Source organism: Rhipicephalus sanguineus, chromosome 4, assembly GCF_013339695.2.
Source record: "Rhipicephalus sanguineus isolate Rsan-2018 chromosome 4, BIME_Rsan_1.4, whole genome shotgun sequence".
NCBI classification, from domain to species: domain Eukaryota; kingdom Metazoa; phylum Arthropoda; class Arachnida; order Ixodida; family Ixodidae; genus Rhipicephalus; species Rhipicephalus sanguineus.
In genome coordinates, this window is record NC_051179.1 from 185,822,659 (window position 1) to 185,842,789 (window position 20,131).

General features: G+C 49.3%; 1 protein-coding gene across 1 annotated transcript in view; it reads left to right on the forward strand.

The window, feature by feature from the left end:
• Positions 1-20,131, forward strand: part of LOC119391911 (inversin) — a 217,492-nt gene that overhangs the window by 149,190 nt on the left and 48,171 nt on the right. The window contains exon 8 of the mRNA XM_049415444.1: positions 3,030-3,350. Coding sequence (XP_049271401.1) covers positions 3,030-3,350 — 321 coding nt within the window. The remainder of the gene's footprint in view (positions 1-3,029; positions 3,351-20,131) is intronic.

The window sequence follows — 20,131 nt, forward strand, 5'->3', positions numbered from 1 at the left end:
GAGAGTAGTTGCTGTGCTCTCGTCCTCTCTGACGCAGTAGTCCTTTCTAGTAGGGCTGCCTTGAGCTGGTCGTATGGTCTTGCTGGGGGATTGTTGCTGAACAAGGTATGTGGGCTACTTCTTCTGCAGCTGTTGACGGGAGCGCGCCGACTACGTGGTGGGATTGGCGCTGATTCTTGATAGCTGGAAGGTGATTCTTGATAGCTGGAAAGTGATTCTTGATAGCTGGAATTGGGATTCCACTTGTAGGAACCACACAGCAGCGTTGCGTTCCCAGTATGGTGGAAGACGGACAGTGACGGCGGAGACGGCCTCACTGGATGCATCAGTCTCTGGAGTCGTTTGGCTGGGGTTGGATGTCTGGACTTGATGCTGTTCCGTTTTAGAGTTCTGTGCTTGGGCTTCCTATCCTTGTCAGTCGTGAAGGGCGTGGCTCTGCATTACTTATGTGCGTTTAAGAAAACCGGGTCACCAAATGTACAGAGCATGCGGCGGATGGACTGACTGCGAGACGAGACGTTCGTGCGGTATGGCTCTTTATTATCCGTCTGCTGAGCTGTGGAGGCACACGAGCGGGGGCCGCCACCGCGAGAGGGGAAAGGAAAGAGAAGAGAAGGAGAGCGTACACGAGAGACTGTTTTACGCATACACAAAAGCACAGTGTAAGAAATGATACACAAAGTAAGGTTCACAGCACAGAGTTTATGTTACGTGCGGGTGCGGAGGCGTGATAATATAAACACAACTTGGGCTTCCAAGTTCCGACGCTCACCACAGCATCAAATAGGATTCAAACGATGATCGAAAAAGCTAATTTTAAGCCAACGGACTCATGAGTCGATTCACTCAGGCTTACTCAGATTCATGTGAAGCCGTGAGTCTGAGTTTGATTGAGTCCGGCTGAGAAAGAGTTTAGTGAGCCTGAGTCCAAGCGAGTCCGGCTGAGGGAAATTTTGGTGACTCTGAGTCCGAGTGAGGCCTCAGAGCAAAATATATTTCTTGAGTGAATCCGAATGAGCCCCATTTTTTTGCCGACCCATGGCAAGAAGTGACTTCGTCTTTGGTAAGCGATAGGTTGACGGTCAGCCCACGCAGTTATTTAACTCGAAGCATGTTTGAAAGCGCTGCACTACGGTAGCGCATGGGCGCAGTCACATGTCTTTTTTTTTCTATTTAAAAGATCGCCACGCGTCACGGATGTATAGCGGTCGACGTGGCTGTGGACACTGGCGCCGTCCGTAACTGGTACCTCGCGTTAGCTACAAGTTTCCGTTCTTGCTTGTATTGTAGTACAAGGACCTAGCAAGCGGTAGAAGTATGTTTGGTATCATTGTGGCGTCGGCTTCTGCATATTCTTGCAAAAAAAGACGACGACTGAAGTGGCCGACGGGCCGCTGCAGACAAGAGTGATTCAGACTACATTGCCACAAAAAATTAGATCGATCGTTTTGGCACGCCCTCTACGGCGTAACGAAACGCACTCGTCTCTTAAGTTCATATAAAAATTGCATAATTCATGTTAAATGATCAACTGCTTAAGGCACTATAAGAAGTACCCTAACAAGCACCGCATGACGGCAAACTATATGTCATTGGGTTCATGCTGTTGTTGATTAGCGTCTTTTTAACAGCGGGGCTGTTTAAGCCGACCAGTATTGCGTGCAGGGCGAACAGAAATTATCAGTTATCCCCATAACGAACCGGCGCGCGCTCTCTTCGTCCTCTTCATCTTCTGCTTTGCGCCCAGAACATGTGCACCGGTTTCTCCGGTGCGGCATTCAACAACTCTGAAGGGCGAAAGACCTAGCGCAGAGAGAGAGAGAGAAAAAAAAAGAAGGAAATAAAGAAAGAGAAAGAAGGAATTTCCTGCGGAAAAAAATTAGCGTAGCTCACACTGGATACGCAGTGCTAACGAAACAGCGGGACTCATGGTAGTCCTGGCACCTGTTGCTGTTGCTTCCTAAGTTTTGCAAGTTTTGCCCAAGGCCTCTCTGTCTCTACTTGGGAGCGGCCCGCTGCGTGCTAATCGCGCGCACCGAAGGACCTAAATGAAGTTATTCGTCCATCCCTTTCTTTCTCTGTTCCTTTATTTTTTTTCGCTCTTCTCTCTGTTTTTCTTTGTCTCCCTTTTTTGTTTCTGTCGATCTCACTCTGTCTCTTTACCTCTGTTTCTCTCTCTCTCTCTCTCGGGCTTTGCTTTCTCCCTCTCTCTCCGGGTATTTCTCGCTTCCTCTTTCGCTCTCACTCACCCTCTTTCTTTGATGCTCTCTTCTTCTTTTCCTTTCTGGCTTTTCTTCTCTCTATTTCTCTCTTTCTTTTTACGCTATGCTCTCCTCCCTCCCCTTTTCCCTCCTCACCTTCAGTTCCGTTTCTCACCACCTTGCTATACTATGCTACACAAGGCTATGCTATGCTTTGCTAGCGTGCCCGGATAGCCGAGTGGTTAACACGCTCGCCTTCGGATCGGAACTGCGTGGGTTCGAACCCCGCCTCGCGAAGAAATCTTTTCTCCTCGAATTTCTCTCTTTCTCCATCTTTATTTCTTTTTCTTGCTCTGTATCCGTACTCATCGCCTCGCCCATCAGAGTGATTGCAGCCTGCGCCGGAGAACTTGGCGCACGTGTTCTGGCAGCGAAGCAGAAGACAATGGAGAGCGCACGGTGATTCATGATGATGAAAGTTTTCTGTTCGCGACAGACAGATTAGAGCCGGCTTAAGCAGCTCCGCTGTTGAAAACTTCCTGGCGAGGCGAGATCGGAACCCGCGTACACCTGATCCGAAGGCAATCGTCTTAACCACTCGGCTATCAAGGCACGCTAGCCGAGCATAGCATATAGTATAGTATAGCCAGGGGGGTGGAAGAGGAAAGTGAGGGTGAAGAGGACAGCTTTGAGGGTGAGGAGGACGGGAATAGGAGTACAGAGAGAGAAAGAGATGGAAAGATGAAAAAACTTATTCAGCTTTTTTGTTCGATCTCAATCCACTGAGTGATCTATCAGCGATGTGAATCGCAGTGTTCGCTTGTGCAGGGCGCCTGGAAGTGTGCCGTCTACTGCTTGAACGGTGTGCAGACGCGTCTCTCACCGACCGGGCAGGGGCCACACCCTTGCGGTATGCTTGCACCTCCGACGAAGCAGGCACGTTGGTCCCACTGCTGCTGTCGCACCACCACGCCGTCGAGAACGTGGATTTGGCTCTCAAGGGTGCTGCCCTCGCGGGGAATGTGGCAGCTGTGCGTGCACTGCACTGCTACGAGACTCACCCAGAAGCTGCAGGCAAGTGGATATCATACCTATTCCGAGTCCCAATTTTTGGGGGCCTTTCACTCACTGCTGGCTTAACGGTACGAAGTAAATAAATGAGCATATTTACAACGCAAGATGAAGAAAGGACCAGACTGATCTAGGTAAAAAAAGGGAACATTTTTGGCCGGGAGAGAGAGTAGACAATACTTGCCTTTAAAGGTCTTATTGAAGCTTCTTGTGCCTGGGCCTCTAGCCGACGACACCTGGCGCATCTGCCACCCTGTAGTCCCTGTCGATCACCCGCAGCTCACGTATAGCTTGTAACTGACGTATATTGTATAACTTGAGCAGCTGATATTAAGGTGAAGTTCTTGTATGCCTCGTGATCTGCCGCGGTGGTCAAGTGGTTATCCTGCTTCACTGCTCACCCGAAGGTCGCGAGATCGAACGCCGACCGCGCCGGACCTATTTCGATGGAAGCAGCGTTTTGAAGTTCACGTTAAACACCCCAGGTGGTCTAAATTTTCCGGAGCCGTACACTACTGTGTCTCTGATCATGGTATCGTGGTTTACGACTGTGTTTCTGCCGCTGCCTTCATTTGGTTAGGCTGCGGTTGGCTTCCCAGAGTGCATCAGCTTGTTACCCATGCCCATGCACGTTCTCTAAGCGGTATCTTTTTTTCATGTGAACGGAGTGTCTGCGTGAGTCCGTGCGCCCTGGTGCTGTAGCCTTGCTCTAAGAGAGAAGTTACTGGGAAGGATTGACGGAAGGCATTCCAGTCCAGAAGTTTGCCCTGTGCAAGGGGGTGATGTAAGGGTAGAGTGTCAGATCGGAGCTGGTGTCCCGAGTGAAAGGATTCCCTACGCGTGTTGGGTGGACCGGGTCGGTTACGACAGTGATTCCCTGCATAGACATAAGTTCCGCCACCTTAGGACCCCGCGGTTCTTCCTTACAATAAGCCCACATCGCGCAAGGAGCATTAAAATCGCCCTCTACCATGAGGAGATCGCGGCCCGCTATCCTTTGCGCTGCGATAAAGATGTAAAAAGTGATGCTTTTGAGCTTCGAGGGGCAGCATATACCAAGTACGTGTGCGCGGTTATCTGTTCGCCGCATGGGGAGGACAGAGAATATTACCTACGAATATTCCAGATTTAGTTCCATAGCTTCCGAAAGCACAAAAAAAACTCGCCGACGATTGCGATACTACCTAATGCGAATTCTGAGCGCAGCTTCGTGTTGAGGCAAGGCCAACTGTGTTTGAAGTTTTGGCTTTCCGCAAGTTATGGACTACGCCATAAATCATAATTTTAATACAAAAGTGTTTTACGCCGGGGTCCACCAAGACTTTAGTAAGGTATTTCCGTCACGGAAATGACGTCGAAAAATGCACACGATCAGATGGCAAGAAAAAACTTGTAGACAAAAGCTTCCCTCCACGGGAGTCGAACCCACAACATCTCGATCCGCGACAACAGATGCCGGGCACGCTATTTACTGCTCTACGGTCACACACTCTGGGTGCTTTACAAAGGCGTCTCTTATATCTCACACTTTCCTCTCGCGGTGCATTTCGTCGGCGGGGTGCTGTTGGTGTCTGGGAGCGGTGAAGTGAAGTAATGCATCATGCTGTGGCATCCACAATTAGCTCCTTCAACGCGTCGTTGATAGGCGTCCCTCCTATTCGGCGCGTTTTCACAAGACACTTCTTCACTTCATACACAACAGCGGCCTAACGGCGCACATTTAACGCAAATATACATAACAAATATTATGCCTTAAGGGCAAGTCTATGTCGCAAATAAAAAAAAGGAAAAGTGCAATTTTGTGAACGCCTTAACACACCGCGAGGTGGCGACCTTAGCCAATGTGTCGACCTCGCTCATAGCGTTCATCCATATTAAAAACAGCTCTGCGACACGCGCCTGCCTCGCCTGGCTACAATACCGCGATACCCGCTTGCGCTCGCCCGCGAAATATCGTAGCCGGGCTAGAAAGGAGACACGACTCGCGTTGCGTATCCCTCTAGAGAGGCCATGGTGTTAAATAACTCTTTAACATGCCGCGGGATGGCTACATTAGCCCAAGTTCTGCATCCAATCAGCGACGCTCCTCTGGCTGTCACACCGCTTTCTCTGATTACGCTTTCACCGTTAACTACTGCAGCTACCACAAATGTTTGTTTAATCATTGATCAGGGACGTTAGTCGTCGGGATGGAGATGTACCACCAATTGTCAACGTGGGTGCATCCACAATAAACGGTGCTATAGCTGCCAAACACCAGTAGACATTGTGCAAGCTCTCACATATCAATACACGGTAAACATTCAACTACTTCTGTAAGGATACGTTTTACTTCCGTGTTGTACCAATTCCTATGACGGAGGAATCAACCATGTTTTTTTTCTGAAGTAGGACAGCAACCGCTACGCCATTACTCGTCTTTCTGCGGATAAGCGAAGTACCCGCTACACATCTGTAAGTTATTATGTGCACTTTGTTGATGCTGCATGTGGCTGATGAAGAATTATGGCTGAGCACTTTGCAGTGGGTGGGAAGCATTAAACCACACACTCGTTGCACAATTAGCATTGTGTGATTACTGGTTGTTATTTTACTCTTCTGCCACGCTATATTACATAGGTTAACGCGATTCCTTGTCCGACATGATGCTTGTACAGGGTGTTTTTGCAAATGAGTTTCAAGCACCAAGCGTGGTTCTGTGGTAGAACACTCGACTTGCACGTAGGTTGAAATCCCATTCGGGTTGAAAACCCGGGTTGAAATCCCATTCGATCGTGGGTATTTTTTTCTCATATAGTTTTTCACGTCTATCGGTCAGTTTTTCATGTCTATCGGTTACGCCACCAACGGCGATGCCGCTCAACACAGGAACGGGCGGCTAAGAGCTGCGCTCTAATATCGGCAGATCCCATTCATTATGGGAGTCGATGTCATGCGAATCAGTAGGCGATTAGTGGTCAATATTTAATGTTTCTATTGCTTTGAGTCAAGCGCTGCGAGTTGGACCGGCTTCATTGTGCATTTTGAGTAGTTATGTGTATATCGTGGGCAGGCCCTAGCGAGGAATGTTTTCGGGGTGGTGGTCAGGAGGGGAGCACTTGCTGAATGCCTTGGCTATTTAAATAAAGCATCTATTTTGAGGAAAGTACCTATTTGAAGAAGCAACAATTTGGGGACGGGGCTCCGAGGGACTGCCCCCCCCCCCCGCGATAAGGGGATTGATCTTATCAGGCACGTCGACTACACTGACGCCGACGTGACGCCGGTACTCACTCTCAAAGCACACATGTCAGTTTTATCGAAATGTACGGCACGCTGCGGTGTGATGATGTGCACATCATAACAAGCGCTCTTTGCTGTATTCCTCCGGGTTGAGCAATGGTTCACCGTTGTTTGGCGAGTTATAGAAGTTAATATGTAATATTCATTACATTGTTACAAACGCCAATGTTCGCCGTGGTGGTGTAGCGGTTACGGTGCTCGGCTGCTGACCCGAAGGTCGCGGGTTCGATCCCGGCCGCGGCGGTCGCATTTTGATGGAGGCGAAATGCTAGAGGCACGTGTACTGTGCGATGTCAGTGCACGAACACCTGGTGGTCAAAATTTCTGGAGCCCTCCACTGCGGCGTCCCTGATAATCATATCGTGGTTGTGGGACGTAAAACCGCAGCAAACGCCGATGGCGAACACTGCAATCACAGTTGACGTTGCCGCCATATGATGCCATGATAGGTTCTTTTTCGTAAGCAGATTCAAGCACTGGCATAGCTCTGTGGATGAATACTTGACTGGCACGCAGAATGCCCAGGTTCGATTGCGGCTTCAACCGTGATTTTTAATCTTTCCGCCCCTCAGATATTTCCCTCAGCGACAACACTGCCGACGCCTGCCCCGCATATCCTGCGACAGATGGAGTAAAGATTTTTTAATCTATTATCCCCGTTCCTGGGTTAGTACAAACTGTGAAGCACCTGTGGCTCATACCCGCATTCCATGGGCCGGGGTATACGGGTATGTGCCACACGTGACTGAAGGAAAATGTTTTATGACGTGCGCGACAAGTATCTCACGCTATTTATAAAATGACCTGTTCCTCGTGTTTGTCATACACTAGTGCCCTCCCATGCAAATTTTGGTATGTGTGAAGTTAAGGAGACGACCGCGAGAGCGCCCAGACGTAGGCGGCTACATAGGTAGATAGAGAGAGAGAGCTCTTTATTGAAAGGCAGAGTATTTACCCGGCGTTTGTAAAATCGCTGACTTGCTACTCTGCGTGGGGAAGGGGATTGGGGACTGAAAAACACAAAAAGAGAGAGATAGAGATAACTAATATATATATATATATATATATATATATATATATATATATATATATATATATATATATATATATATATATATATATATATATTGTATGGAAGATGGCGCCGCAATTCCAAGGACGCGCGCTAGGCAAGCTGGAAGACGAGAAAGACGAGGCAGAATGGAACAGCCGGCCTAGCGTACGGGTATCTTTTTCGTATATTCCTTTTATTTTACTTTTTTCACAAAGTCTACTGCCGCACGCTTCGTGGCCGATCCCCCGTAGTGGGTTGAGCTATTCCCCTAAGGAACCAACCAACCAACGGGTTTTGTGTCTGTTTTGTCTTTCCTTTACAATGACGCAGTCGATGAAAACGAAGTCCATGGCACCCGCCAACGTACAGCCGCAGTAAGCGCGCGTTGAGGACGGCGTCCCGGTCTCCTCGGTACCTGCTCACCTGCCGCCAGTGCCACCACCGTTCAGGGACGGCGTCTAGGCCTCCTCGACGGCTCCGCACCGTTTCACCGACGCCGTGATACCTGCTCAGGAGCAGGGACGCCGCCCACGTGTCCTTGACCATGGATTCAACCGCTGTGAGAACCGGGACCGCCGCGTACACCGTGGACACCGCCCATGGATCGTCGGGCGCCTCAACCGACAACGGTGCGGAACTCTTGCGTGTCCTCACGGAAATCTGTGAACACCACCGCGGGGCGTCATTGAACTACGGGTTCTTGCCTGCCGCTTCACCATCGTCGGCTGTTTGGGCGTCGGCGTTCCGCGGCTTCCAGGACGACGTCTTCGGGTGGGTTGAGACTATCAGTTCGCTCGGCACCCACCACGCCTGGTCGGAGCATCAACAATTGCTGATTGCCGTCGACCGCCTTCGCGATGCGGCCAAGGCATGGCATGCCTACGAAGGCGTCCGGCAGCGACCCTAGTCGGAGTGGGGTGCGAGGTTGACGAGTCTCTTTCGCCCGCTTTTTCATGCCTGCGACCCCCTGCCTACCGACCCACTGTCTACTGCGGATGGGAGCTGCGACGAAAACCACTTCGACTTTACAGTTGTGCCCTGCAACACTTGCGCAGAGAGCATCGCAGAAGGCCACGCGGTAGACAAACACCGGCCGCGAGCAGGGTTCCCTGCCACAGAGCTCCTATTCCACAATGTTACAATCGACAGTACCATCACCAGAGACCACGACCGCCTTCAAGCATCAGTGGTCGGTGACGCGACCTCCAAGACCAGCAGCGCGTGCGAACACGCAGTTACCAGGCCTTCTCGTGCCTGACGCGTACGTCTATCGGGATGGTCGGGAAGAGCCCATGTCATCCATCACTGTGTTCAAAGACCCACCGGAGCCGCTAACAATACCACAGCCTCTTCACATACTACCGTCTACCCCGAAGAAGCCTGCTCCGGAACCACCTGTCATAGCACCCGATGCCCCACTGTCACAATCAAGGTGTACAGTATCACCGTAGCAGGTTCCCAATGACTGGTAATTAGGATGAAGCACACTTTCTCTGACACACACAATATACATTCTTACAACACCCGCTTTATATACGATATACAACACAACACTCGCGTCATACACAATAAGTACAGGGATACTATCTGAAGACTTCAAGGTTAGTAGAAAAGGAGAGAAAAAGTCGATGTGCGCACATCAGCGTTCGCATCTCGCTGTAGAAACCAGAGTATCCCTGAAGCGAACTCGTTCGCAACACACAGCCAGGCGGTGTGTTGCGAACGAGTTCCGTCGGTACTCCGCAGTATCATTGACGTTTAGGTGCACTGTTCGGCTGCCAACGACGTTGCGCCAACCGTTTACAGCAATAAGCTTGAGGACTTAAGGCCTGAACACACGTACGCGTTGCAGCGTGTACGTGTGTTCAGGCCTTTAAACCATCGGCAGGAGCCAGGATTTCTTCTCCCCATGGCTGCTTCTTGCGCCGTTCTGTCGCCATTCCTGCTCTTTCAATTCTCCCGCGCCCTTCCTTTTTGTTCTTTTTCTTTTCTCAGATCCTCGCGCCACGAGAGTTTCTCGCGTCGCTCCTCTTATTCGTTTTCTTCCCGTGGTTTATACTCCGGTGTCACGGCAGCTTTCTTCTTATTTCGTTGCTGTCGTCCATCAATTTTTTTTTCTCCTTCACGTACCTACACTCACCACATCACACCCACCCAAACCGCCTCTAGGGCCGTCGGACGTCCGCCACTTGCAAAGTGGCGAGTCCCTAAATGAAGCCGAGGCGTCTGCTAGTTGCCATCGAAGACCGGTCACTAGAGTCTACCGGTGGTTCGGATGGTGACCTAAGCTCCGCTCACCTGGGCAGCTCTGCGGGGCAAGACATTAGGGTGGACGTAAACCCGACCTTGTAACTAAAGCCTGCCTATGATCTCACGGCGGTTATCTTTCCTCAACTTGAAATTTCACGGCCGTCAACCTTACGGTGCAAAAGACCTCCGACAGCACGTTCAGGAGTGCGACGGGATGACCGTCGGAGGTACCTTCGTCCGGCAGCGACTACTCACTGCTACCCGCTAGTTGCGCCTTCTGCAGAGCACGTTGAATCGCAGCGTGGCCGAGACCTGCTGCCGCAACGAGGTAGCCAATGTCGACCACCTGAGTCATCGACACTACAACAATACACGTCGCGGCGCGAACAAGAGAGGCCACACAGGCACAGCCAGTACCGCCCGCCAGAGACGTTTTCGCTAACGATGGCGCTTCAGGGTCCAGGGCCTGTGGGCCTGCGACGACCAACGCGGCACAGCCAGTGTCGCCCGTCTGAAACATCTGCACTTCACCCAATACAGTCGCACGAGTACCGAGAGCTGCAAAGACCGGCAAGAAACAGCCAATTCCGCCCTCCATAGACATTTCCGCAGCTTGATTGCCATGCAATGGCGCAGCGTGGCCGAGTGTAAGGAAGGCAGCGCCGCTCGCGCAAGGTCGTGCGCTAGGCAAGACGAGAAAGACGAGGCAGAATAAGAACAGCCGGCCCAGGAACTGTCGTCTTTTTTCTCTACATTACAATGCTTCCAGGACGACGTTTTCCTATGGATTCAGACCATCAACTCGCTCGGCAACCACCATGCCTGGCCGGACAATCGCAAATGGCTGGTGGCCATCGACCACCTTCGCGATGCCGCGAAGGCATGGCATGCGTATGAAGGGATCAAACAACGGTCCTGGGCTCAATGGTGTGCCAAGTTGACCAGTCTTTTCCGCCCTCTATCTCATGCCTGCGACCCCCTCCCTGCCGACCGGGTCTCTAACGAGGATGGGAGCTGTGAGGCACACAACCTCGACGGCGCAGCTCAGGCGTTCACAAACCTGCCCTCCCTTCGAGATCGAGCTCGCGAGGCGCAGCGCCCCTATGTGCAGCTGTGCACAGCGCCAACCAGCCCTTCTTCGCAGACACAGCTTGTGAAGGGCAGCATCTCGATCGTCCATCTGATTCTCGGAGTCCCTGCGCAGACATCATCGTGGACGCGGAAGACCACCCGCCCGACACGGATACCGGCCGTGAGCAGGACTCCACGCCACGTATTTCATACTCCGCGACGCCTCCTCCAGAACCTACCTCACCAGACAAGGATTGAAATTGAAATTTATTCCGCAACAAGAACACGTTACGAGGAGGGCAGGTAAAAGCTGTGAGAACAGCTTGAGCAGCCCTTACCCCCTAGTACACAGGGTAGCATAGACGACGTGCGGCTAAGTACAACCAAATTAAAAAAAGTATCACATCACATACCACCCACAAGACCCAGCAGTTGGCGATGCAGCCTCCACGCTCGCCAGCGCGTGAGGACATCCACGTTCCAGACCTCCCAGTGCCTGACACACTCCAAGTCAAGAAACCGCGGACAAGCCCACCACAACCATCAACGTGCCCTCAGGTCCACCGGGACAGCTACCGCCGATTCGAGAGCAGTCACTGCCATAATGCGCGGACGGTCACCATGTGCTGGTTGAGGTCCAGGAACCTCATGCGACCAACGCGACTGCATTCTGCTCCCCTCTGAGACAAAACCACAACTAGCGGGGCCCATAAACCTGACCTTACTGCTGAGCCCTGCAACAATGGACGCCCCTGTTTCGGCAGCGCCGTACATTCCGCCTTGCGCGCGTGATGGGTGTGCATCGACGGGAATTGGACGCACTTCTTCAAACCGGCGTAGACGCGTCCGACTACTGACGATACGGTCTGTTTACGGCCACAGCACATCCATTCGGTCGTCCACCGCTCTTTGTAAACCCCCTGCAGTGCGCTAGAAAATGCGACGTGCGAAGCGGCAGCTGCGGCCTTCCCGCAATAGCCAGTGCCGTCCGCCTGAAATACCTGCGTATCACCAAACACAGTCGCACAAGGAGCGAGACCTGCATAGAACCACAAGGAACAGTCAATTCCGCCCACCAGAAACAATTCCGCAGCTGGATCGCCATACAGTGCCGCAGCGTGGCCGAGTTCAAAGAAGATAGCGCCGCTATTCCAAGGCCGCGCGCTAGGCAAGCGGGAAGACGAGAAAGACGAGGCAAAATAGAACAGCCGGCCTAGCGTACGGGCGTTGTGTCTATTACGGCGAAAGTTGTTATGAGATCACAACAAGGGTCGTTTTTGGCGCCGTAGTTGTCTGCCGCCGCCGCCGGCGGTGTCCGTAACCACTATCGCTCGAAATAAGAAAAAAAAACGAAATAAGAAAAAAATTCCAGGATGGAATGAGGTTCGAACCTGGGCCCTCGGCGTGGGAGCTCAGTGCTCTACCTCAGAGCCATGCCGGTGCTTGAAACTGCTTCGGAAAAAGACCCTATACAGGCTTCACGTCGAGAAGGAACCACATTAACATATGTAATGTAGCGTGGTAGAAGAGTAAAATAACCAAGCGTCACAGAAGGCAGATTCTGTAACCAGGCGTCACACAATGCGAATTGCGCAACGAGTTTGTTCAATGCTTCCAACCCATTACAAAGTACTATTCCATAATTCTTCAGCATCATCAGCCACAGCATCAACAAAGTGCACATAATGCCTTACAGGTGTTTAGGAGGTACCACGCTTCCCCGCAGAATGACGAAAAATTGCATAGTGGCTGCTTCCCTACTTCACAAAGATTATGATGATTTATAGCATAGTGGGTACCTCGCAAGTGCACTTCTATTGGTTGCCAAGGAATCCCATAAGGCTCCCATGATGCATTTCCTCAGGTTCTCAATGAAGTTAATTCCCTCTGTCTATCTCTTTCTCACGTTAGCGTATGTTATAAAGCGTGGTGGCAGAGTGAAATAACGACCGGGTGCCACAGAATGCGAGTTACGTAACTAGTGGGTCCTTTAAAGCTTCCAAACCATTACAAAAGGCTCAGCCATAATTCTTCATTGTCATCAGCCGTCGCATATCACCAAAGTGCACATAATGCCTTACAGTTGATAGATCGCTTCTCCGCAGAATGACGAATAATGTCGTCGTGGGTGCTTCCGAACTTCACAAAAATTGATTTGTGGCGTAGTGGGTACGTTGCTAGTGTACTTGTATTAGGAGCCACAAGATAGTTTATAACAGACTCTAGAAATGCCGCTCTTCCAGGTTTCGCTGTGACTGTGCTGCGCTTTCCGCGCAGGCCTGGCGTTTTTTTTAATGCGAAGCATTTCTTAGCGAACTTCTGCGACTTTGAGCGTATCTATCTATCTATCTATCTATCTATCTATCTATCTATCTATCTATCTATCTATCTATCTATCTATCTGTCTGTCTGTCTGTCTGTCTGTCTGTCTGTCTGCCTGCCTGTCTGTCTGTCTGTCTGTCTGCCTGCCTGCCTGCCTGCCTGCCTATCTATCTATCTATCTATCTATCTATCTATCTATCTATCTATCTATCTATCTATCTATCTATCTATCTATCTATCTATCTATCTATCTATCTATCTATCTATCTATCTATCTATCTGCCTGCCTGCCTGCCTGCCTGCCTGCCTGCCTGCCTGCCTGCCTGCCTGCCTGCCTGCCTGTCTGTCTGTCTGTCTGTCTGTCTGTCTATCTATCTATCTATCTATCTATCTATCTATCTATCTATCTATCTATCTATCTATCTATCTATCTATCTATCTATCTGTCTGTCTGTCTATCCATCTATCTATCTATCTATCTATCTGTCTGTCTGTCTGTCTATCTATCTATCTATCTATCTATCTATCTATCTATCTATCTATCTATCTATCTATCTATCTATCTATCTATCTATCTATCTATCTATCTATCTATCTATCTATCTGTCTATCTGTCTATCTATCTAGCCGCCTACGACTTTGTGCTCTCCTGGCCGTTTCGTTAACAGGATGAACACCAAAGTCGGTATGGCGTAACATGACTTTATCACGAACATAAATTACAGGTCATAACATGAAAATCATGATATCCATGGCATGAACGACATGGTTTACATGCCACGGTCTTGGTGATCTTGCGCCCGTTTCGTTAATTTGATATATAGCAAAATTGGTATGGCGTGACAGCAGTGTATGGCGAACATAAGTGACAGGTCCTAACGTGCAAATCGTGACACGCATGTCATGTACAGCATGATTTACATTCCAGGCTCATGGTGCGCTGGCGGCTGTTTCGCAAGCTTCATATACACCAAAATTGGTATCGCGTGACGTGACTGTGTGACGACCACAAATAACAGGTGTTAACATGGAAATCATGACACGCATGTCATGCGCAGCAAGACTTACGTGCCACGCTCATGGTGCGCTGGCGGCGGCTTCGCTAGCTGGAAAAAAACACTCCAGGCCTGCGCGGAAAGCGCAGCACAGTCACAGCGAAAGCTAGAAGAGCGGCATTTCTAGAGTCCGTTATAAACTCTCTTGTGGCTACTAATACAAGTAAACTAGCAACGTACCCACTACGGCACAAATCATAATTTTTGTGATGTTGGCAAACTCTGCGTTCGTCGTCGTTCGCGCTATCGCCAAAGACGATGCCGTTCAACGCAGGAACGGACGCCTAAGAGCTGCGCTCTAATTGTCTTGAACCCCGTAGAGAATGTTTTGAGAACACAAAAATGATACTGAGAATACAAAGCAATCACGACACAGTCAGTCAGTGAACGCTTTGGCACAAGCTTACTCGCCAAAAATAAAAACGGGTAATTTCTTGGTTGCCTACATATTGGTACTCTCCAACATGCCTGCTTATAAAAGTGCCGAGAAAAGATTTGTGCGCGCTTTTGATTTATCAGTAAAGGGTTTTACTAAAAGTTCGGCCACAAATGATCAAATCCATTACTCGTCCAGATTCATAACCGCAGCTTCGCACAAGGTGTAGTGGTAGCAAATGGTATTTGCTACCATCTCAGAATTACTTTCGGCTATCTTGAATTGAACTCACTGGCATATAATTAAAGTTTCCCGTGATAGCCTTAGCCTACTCTCTCCTGTGTAGCACATGTTTTAACAAAGTAAAGCCTAACCCAACGCATTGCGTGAATCAATTTTACGCGACGCAGTCAACGAAGGCGACCTTTTTCGCTTCGAGCCAAGAGTTACGAGGTGGATCGATGTCCTTGTGTAAATTGCAAAATAAATCTAGGGTTTTCCACTTACAGATATTCATTGTGATATCGCGGGCACCTAAGAGACTAAAGTTACATTAAATTCTTTAATTTGGAAGTTGGACTCCTCTCTCTCTTCTGTCTCTCTCTGTCTCTGTCTCTCTCTCTCTCTCTCTCTCTCTCTCTCTATATATATATATATATATATATATATATATATATATATATATATATATATATATATATGTGACGTATAAAGGCAGTGATGTCTGTTAGAAGCCGACGAGGAAGAGGTGGCTCGTGCAATAGAATAAAAGTATGGCGTCTGTGCCACGGCACGTCTATCACATATAGCGTCACACAAGTCGACAGGATGAAGACCTGGCAGCCACTTCATCAGCCGCACATTATCCACGAGCAGTAACAAGACGTCCTGACCACACATGAACTGGCGAAGCACGTCATAGCTGCACACAACGACTATCACCATGGCAGCATCATCGACAGACCTTGCCATCCCACAGTACGCCGGATCAGCGGACGATGGAGCCGTAGAGGACTGGTTCAACCTCTTCGAACGCCACGCTACCGCTGCGTCATGGACAGAACGGGACATGGTCGCCAACTTTAACGACTACGTCACCGGTGAGGCATTCCGATTTTACCTCACGCACATCTTCCAAAACAATGAATCATGGAACAAAATCAGAGAAGAAATGATCACCCGATTTAGAGACTACAGTGAAGATTCGTCTGTAATCCACCATCTAGAGAAATCTCAACTCAGCCATCGCAGTCCACGTGCTTTTCCAACGAAAACAGATAGCCGTCCATCAGGCTTTCCTTCTGCACAAGAATTGGCACCTTCTACCTCTTCACTGCACCATAGGCCACGAGGCGTAATTGCACATCCCGATACAGCTGATTCGTCGTTTCGCATACGTGACGCGCCACCTGGCATTACATCAAGTGGCTCAACTGTTCTTCATAACGATTACCACATGCCTCACAAGGTCGCTGCGTTCACGATAAACGAGCTGACGCATCGGGAAAATACACAATCACGCCAGGACCAGTCCAAGATGTGTCTTTCGCCACAAGGGTGTATTTCAACAGTTCCACAGTCTCACCAAAACTCGCAAATGGAACCTAGTCAAGCCATGTTTGCTGTGCTATCAGCTTTCAGTGATCACCCACCAGAGAGTCGAAGCAATGCGGAAGTTTCGGATTCACCAGATCCTGCGCATTGCCAACTGCCAGGAGCATCTATAATGAACGGCATTTCAGAACCATCTGGGGAGCTTTATGATCATTCTGCCACACTACTTTCATCACCAGATAAGCCTTGCAGCAGAGCGCCGAGTGCCAACTGTCTACCGATCACATCAACGTGCAAAGAAAACCAGACTCGTGCTCCTACGAGAGGCCCACGTTGCCAACTTTCGCAACAAAAGCAGCAGTGTCAACAAAAGCAACTCCAAGAATCTCATAGACTACAACGGCTACGCGAACAAGAAAATCGACGAACTGATACATCGAAAGCTTACTTGCGGCATAAAGGAAGTTTTCTGCGCCACCGATCAAGGCAATTGCGACAACACCACAGAAAAAGACTGAAAAGGCGCCAGACAATTCCCTTCTATTCTGGAAGCACACAGCCATCACCCCATCAGCCTCATTCAACGGGCCCACAAAGTGAAAACACCGCGTCTCTATCAGTCACCACAAAGCGACGCCTACGGCATCTGAGCTGCCGTCTCTACAAGGTGCTCCAATACTATTCATTCGTTACATGTCTACCAAATGTGTCATCATTAGTGTCCACCTTCAAGGCATGCTTATGTTGTCCCGAACGCAACAGCCAGCCTCGCCCACCAGAGCTCTCCTTGATATCCCCGGCCTCCCCTGTGAATCTTTTTGTGCTCATTTCACGGAACCCCCTTGTGACATGGAACTACTCCGCGTTTTGACATTTTAGCTTTAATACCCTGTTTGCTCATGTTTTGTTGTTAAACTCGCGCATTCTTTCGGGGGGAGGGGGAATCCTGTGACGTATAAAGGCAGTGATGTCTGTTAGAAGCCGACGAGGAAGAGGTGGCTCGTGCAATAGAATAAAAGTATGGCGTCTGTGCCACGGCACGTCTATCACATCTAGCGTCACATATATATATATATATATATATATATATATATATATATATATATAGGGAGAGTGAGAGAGAAATGTGGAAGAGCAAGTCGGGCCCCCGCCCCCTCCGGTAAATTGAAAGCTCTCCGCCTATGGTCAAAGTGCCTTTGGTCCGCAAAGAAATGCTTCGCATTTAAAAGACTTTCTATCGCCTGGGAACCGGCCACTCATGTAAACGTGCGTCAAGAACATATGTATCAGCAGAAGTTCAAAGCATAAAATTAATACATAGTCGCCGCCGATTGCACCAACATATGCGGAAACTTAGCGTACATGATGTAACTGCGCCACGCGCGGATTCTATGGGGACCCTTGAGCTTCATTGCAGGAGGCGATAGCGTAGTCGGGCCCCGTTCGCATCGCCCTCTCAATCGCTAGGCTCGCTTCGCTTCTCGGTGGATTCTTCGGCGGCGCCGCAAGGAAAGGAGCTTGGCGTGCAAACTGGCTACTTCAAACTATCCTAGAATGCCTACGGAAAGTACAGTACCGGAATATCTGCAAAACGCTCTCTAACGCTATCGCGTTAAAAAGTGTAGTTCTTTGCTTGTCAGCGCAATTGACGGAGCGCTCACTGCAATCAAATCGCCCCTCCTCATCTCAGCAGCCTGGACAATCAGCCTGGAATTTACGTCCGAGTCCCGATAAAACATCACGGTCCTATAAAAAGATGGCCGACAACCACAATCGTAGTAGCGTGCCGCCAGGCGCCCATCAGCGCCTTTGCGCGCCTTATTGTGATGTTCTCTTAGGCAGATATTGATACACCGCTCAATATGGCCTACATAAACTCGGCCACGTGAAAGTAAAATTCTATATACCGCTCCCTGCGAGCAATCCGCAAACTTGTTGCGATGGTTGATTACGCACTTCATTTTTGTTTTAACCGGTGAGGTAGCAATGCATAGCCGAAATAACTTCTCCAGTGCCGGCATAAATGCTTGAACTCCCACGCGTTCACCACCTTCTTTAGATTGTGAGTCTTGCGCCGCATGTATAAAATTACTGCCACTCTTCTGCGGTCATCACGGCCTTCGTACCTCATAACGTCCCATTTCATACGCTACTTTGTCAATTTGCCGCCGTCATCGTCTTCCTTTTCGACGGCGATGCTGCTGCAGGCGTTTACAAAGGCGGAGAGCAAAATGCCAAGCTCACTCCTGCAAGGCAGTCTTCTGGGAGTTCGTCACTGTGGGCTTTATCATCATCATCATCATCATCATCATCAGCCTGTCTACGCCCACTGCAGGACAAAGGCCTCTCCCATGCTCCGTCAATCAACCCGGTCCTGTGCTTTCTGCTGCCACGTTATACCTACAAACTTCTTAGTCTCATCTACCCACCTAATTTTCTGTCTCCCCCTCACGCGTTTGCCATCTCTTGGAATCCAGTCAGTTACCCTTAATGACCACCGGTTATCCTGCCGACGTGCTACGTGACTGGCCCATATCCATTTCTTCTTCTTGATTTCAACTATTATATCCTTAACCCCCCTTTGTTTCCTTCCTGTCTCTTAAGGTTACACCTATCATTTTCCTTTCCATCGCTCGCTGCGTCGTCCTCAATTTAAGTTGAACCCTCTTTGTAAGTCTCCAGGTTTCTGCTCCGTAGGTAAGTACCGGTAAGATGCAGCTGTTATGTACCTTCCTCTTGAGGGATAGTGGTAGATTACCATTCATGATTTGAGAATGCTTGCCGAATGAGCCCCATCCCCTCCTTATTCTTCTAGTTATTTCACTCTCATGGTTCGGCTCCGCGGCTACTACCTGTCCTAAGTAGACGTACTCCTTTACAAGTTCCAGTGTCTCGCCACCTATCGCAAAGCGCTGTTCTCTGCCAAGATTGTTCCACATTACTTTAGTTTTATGCATATTAATTTTCAGACCTACTCTTCTACTTTCCGTATCCAGTTCAGTAATCATGAGCTGTAATTCGTCTCCCGCGTTACTCATCAATGCAATGTCATCAGCTAATCGCAGGTTCTTGAGATACTCTCCATTAACTCTTATCCCTAATTCTTCCCAATCTAGGGCCCTGAAAACCTCTTGTAAACACGCGGTGAATAGCATCGGATAGATTGTGTCTCCCTGCCGTACGCCCTTCTTTATTGGGATTCTGTCGCTTTCTTTATGGAGGACTATAGTGGCTGTGGATCCGCTGTAGATTTCTTTCATTGTGTTTATATAGGCTTCGTCGATGCCCTGATTCCGCAGTGCCTGCATGACTGCTGATGTCTCCACCGAATCAAATGCCTTTTCGTAATCTGTGAAGGCTATGTATAGGGGTTGGTTGTATTCCGCGCATTTCTCTATCACTTGATTGATAGTATGGATATGGTCCATTGTTGAGAAGCCTGTACGAAATCCTGCCTGGTCCTTTGGTTGATTGAACCCTAATGTCGTATTAATTCTGTTAGCAATTACTTTTCTAAATAGCTTGTAGACAACGGACAGTAAGCTGATGGGCCTGTAATTTTTCAGGTCCTTGACGTCCCCTTTCTTATGGATCAAGATGATGTTGGCATTCTTCCAAGATTCTGGTATCCTCCCCGTCGAGAGACATTTCGTATACAGGGTGGCCAGTTTTTCTAACATAATCTCTCCACCGTCCTTCAACAGGTCTGATGTTACCTGATCCTCACCAGCGGCTTTGCCTCTGCATTCCCTTTAGGGCTTGCTTTACTTCTCCTGTCAATACTGGTGGGATGTCAGATTCCTCTGGGCTATTACTGCTTCTTACGTTATCAGCCTGACTGTCTCGGCTGGTGTACAGATCTCTGTAGAACTCTTCCGCTACCTCAACTATTCTA